The 3,931-nt window shown below is 38.8% G+C and overlaps 1 protein-coding gene across 1 annotated transcript; it reads right to left on the bottom strand.

The window, feature by feature from the left end:
- Positions 1-446: 446 nt before the first annotated feature.
- Positions 447-3,611, bottom strand: TMKL1 (transmembrane kinase-like 1). The gene is made up of 2 exons (XM_016342708.3): positions 2,035-3,611; positions 447-1,317 (listed from the first exon to the last, which is right to left on the bottom strand). Exons 1-2 carry the CDS (start codon positions 3,458-3,460, stop codon positions 677-679), a joined length of 2,067 nt encoding a protein of 688 aa, XP_016198194.1. The 5' UTR covers positions 3,461-3,611; the 3' UTR covers positions 447-676.
- Between the last annotated feature and the right edge of the window lie 320 nt (positions 3,612-3,931).

Genomic DNA, 3,931 nt, shown 5'->3' on the forward strand with positions numbered 1-3,931 from the left:
TCCTTATTTCCAAAAACCCAAAAATAAACGATTTTCCATAACCAATAATAAATCATACTGCCGTGCAACTCCTTGAGAAGACGACCCGAGATTTAAATACTTCGGTTATAAATTTTATTGGGTTTTGTTACTTGTGACAACCAAACTTTTGTAAGAAAGGAATTCTTATCGGTCTAAAAGCTATACTTACAACGAGAATTTATTTGTAAAAATTCTAGATCGCGCGAGAGTTTTACTCTTCAACCAGCAACTTTTGTGATTGGTAGCCATCAAGTAGTCATCAATGATGATTTAATACTGTGAGATTGGTGTGAGATTTCATCTAATGACTCATTTCTCTGCTAGTTACATGCTGGCCAAAATTAAATAAAATTGCTGGCCTAGACTTTTCCGAAAAATAATACTACTTTTATCACATGAAGATGGACATGCACAGACTTTTAAAATTTGCATAACTGTGTAAGTGATTATATTTGATATTAAAAATAATTAGGAGTACCTAAACTCAGTTTCATTAAAAAATATTACATGCTCTAGATCATCATCATATGATTCATTCACTACCCTTAAATTAAAATGAAACAGATACGCAACTTTAAGTAAATGTAAGAGAGAGAGGGAAAGGGAGAAACCATGAGCTTAACTAAACGTACATTTTCTGAAAATTTCAGAGCTCTCAAAACGGGGTAACACTTCCACTTCTTGTTTCTGTAGGGCTGTACAATGCAGACCTGTTCCTTGGTCTGTTCTCCTCCAACTGCCTCACAACTTCTTCCATGCTCGGCCTAACTGCCGCCACCGGTGCGCAGCATCCCATCGCCAGCTTCAGTGCCTGCACCATGCCATCTTCCATTGGACTTCTTATTCCTTTCAAGAGCTCCACATCGAACACTTCCATTGTTGTCTCTTCCAAAACCGCCACTTTCACCATCGCAGGCAAGTCAACAAACTCTCCGTTTCTTCCGTTTTTCCCTGGCTTCTTCCCAATCAAAATCTCCAGCAGCAGTATACCAAATGCATAAACATCAGTCCTGGAATTGCATTTCTTCATTTTTTGAAGTTCCGGAGCCTTGTAGCCGTCTGCCCGAGCAAGTGCTACCATTTCGTCGGCTATGGAAGGAACCATCAGCTTATCAAGGCCAAAGTCAGTGACCCTCGCAACAAAGAAGTCGTCCACTAGCACATTTTTGGATCTTACATTCGCATGAGTGATCGGTACATCAAGTCCTGTATGAAGATAGGCCAGCCCTCTCGCTATTCCCAATGCGATCTTGTGTCGCCTAGCCCAGTTAAGCACTGGTTTTCCTGCTTTAGTTTCTGTAGAAAAGCAAAATTACAGCAAAATGGTCAACACTCAATTCCAAGCAACAATATAACTATTGAAATCACCAAAGCCCGTTTAAGTTTACTTCTTTTTTTTTCATCTCAACTTTCACTTAAACTCCCATCTGATGTAGAAGAACTGGAATCATCAAGAATCATCCAGCGATGACAAGAGAGTGATCCTACGGATTGGCATTATGAACTATCTTATTTGAGGTACAGGACACAGAATAAGCATAAACTATTTTATGATATTAATCCAGTTTATTAGGATATGACAAACATTACCTTAAGAAAATTGTTATTACAAGAATATTATTAGATCAAGAATGACATACAGAAGTCACAAAGTTATGCACAAGACATAAATACAGGCTCTTGATTCTCTCTATGTTTTAAGCTGAATAGAAAAGCTAGTAAATGATTTAACTGTCGTCCAAGTTAAAAGTCTGACATGTCATTGATTTGAGAAATTAACAGGATAATTTCTCTTCTCTTTTCTAGGCTGAGAAATCGTATGTAATTTTATTCTAGCACTGCAACACTCCGAAGGGTTATATATATATTTCAGTTTGAACCAATCCAATCAAATTAGATACAAACTATGAAAAGATTTTAGTATGATGAGGATTCTAACTGTAAACTTGAGAGTGAAGTGGCAGTGCAATATGAAACATCATTTATGCAAGTGTTTATGTATATAGTCCTTACCATGAAGAAGCTCATGAAGGGTTCTAAGAGGAAAATAGTCATAAATAAGGAGCTTCTCGCCTCTCTTTCCCTGATAGAAGGCTCTCAAAGGAATCAAGTTCTCATGTCGAATCTTGCCCAACTGCTTTATAACCGGCAAGCATGAGTTCCTATCCTTGCAGCTACCTTCCCTCAACAACCTCAAAGCAATGGTGCTCCCATCAGCAAGCTTCGCCTTATAAGCAGTCCCATAACATGTCTTCTCCATGACTTGTCCAGTTGCATTCAACACATCATCCAATGTCAAATTCTCGCCGCCGCTGAATATCATAAGCTTCCCTTCCCCCCCATCACCATCACCAGCCCCACCACCACCACCATTCTCATCATCTTCCTCTTCGTCATTCAACTCATCTTCACTCTCTCCGCTACCCTTCCTCTTCTTGTTCTGCATATAACCAATCAACAAAGAAGCCAAAACAACTGCACTAGTCATAAGACTAATAACTATGCCAGCAACTGCACCAGAACTCAGTGCAGAGTTCCTGGTGCAACTTCTCAAAGGTGGTCCACACAAGTCAGGACTATTCCCTTCAAACACATCAACCCCAAATTTGTTCTGCCCAAAAACTGGCAAAACCCCGCTGAAGTTATTATGAGAAAGGTTCAATTTTTCAAGCTTTAGCCCAACTAAGCTCTGAGGAATTGAACCAACAAACATATTGTTCCCTAAATCAAGCTGCTTCAACCCACCAAACTTAGTAACAAACTCAGGAAACTCCCCAGAGAATCTGTTATCACCCAAATCAAGAAACTGAAGACTCTTACAAGAAGAAGAGTTAGGCAATGCAGGTTCTGGAACATTCCCAGAGAAGGAGTTTCCATGAACCCTAAGAGAAACAAGTCTATCACAAAGATTCCAAATTGAAGCAGGAATCTGCCCAGTCAAAAGATTATCACCAAAATCAATGTCAGATAATGAGGTACTGTAACCAATTTCAAGAGGAACCGTTCCTTTCAAGGAGTTAATGTTAAGGTAGAGGCTTTGAAGCAATGGAAACTCACCAAGCTCTCTGGGGAGAGAACCAGAGAGATTTGCAGAAGGAAGCTGAAGGGATTGTAAGTGAAGAGAAGGGTCTTTGTGGAGTGAGAGATTGGTCCATTGTGGTGATGAGAGATCAGTGCATGACAAAGGTGTGCCGCTGGAGAAGATCCATTTGAGACCTCTCCATTGACATAGTGGAACTGAAGAGTTCCATGAAGATAAGACAAGGTTTTCTTCTCCATTGGTGTTTCCCTGGAGTGAAGACTTGATTTTGAACAATAGGAGTTCAACATCAGTGGAAGAAACCACAGGTTGGGGAAGAGGCTCACTGGAAATGGAAACAACAAAAGTGACGAAAACCAAGAAGAAGAAGGAAAGAGAGAAAGCGTTCAGAACCGCCATGAGATAGGGAAAGGTGGAAGTGTGGGGATGGTGGCTGTGGGGAGTAACAAAGAAAAAAAAAAGAAAAGATTGAAAGAAAGAAAAACTCTCTCTTTTCTGGGAAAGCTGACACACTGTGTTTGACTATGATGAGTGGTTGTAATAATGTGTACTTGTGTAGTAACGAGCAAGCTCCCTCTTCTTTTTTTTTTTTTTTTTCCTTTCTTTTCTCTCACATTCTTCAGGAGAATTCAACGGCTATGATTATTCCAATTTCGTTTTCATTTCCCACACTAGCTCATGCAATCTATTTGCAACAAAATCAAAATCATGCATTATGCGGCTCAAGTTTTAAAAAATGTGTAATTTGTTTTTATTATTTTCGTGCATGTTAATTACATTGTTATTAAAAAAAAAATTGCTTTTTATAAGATGTCAACAATATTTTGTGTTTGTACGACAAAAAATATAAAATTAATTACAAAAACAATG

Source organism: Arachis ipaensis, chromosome B4 (assembly GCF_059453495.1).
Source record: "Arachis ipaensis isolate K30076 ecotype BB chromosome B4, ASM5945349v1, whole genome shotgun sequence".
NCBI lineage: Eukaryota > Viridiplantae > Streptophyta > Magnoliopsida > Fabales > Fabaceae > Arachis > Arachis ipaensis.

Bases quoted from the DNA above. Each gene is read 5' to 3' on its own strand.
- TMKL1 (XM_016342708.3), bottom strand. From the start codon at position 3,460: ATGGCGGTTCTGAACGCTTTCTCTCTTTCCTTCTTCTTCTTGGTTTTC. The intron at 1,318-2,034 runs GTAAGGACTATA...GCTTTTCTACAG, and splicing joins CCTTCATGAGCTTCTTCATG to AAACTAAAGCAGGAAAACCA.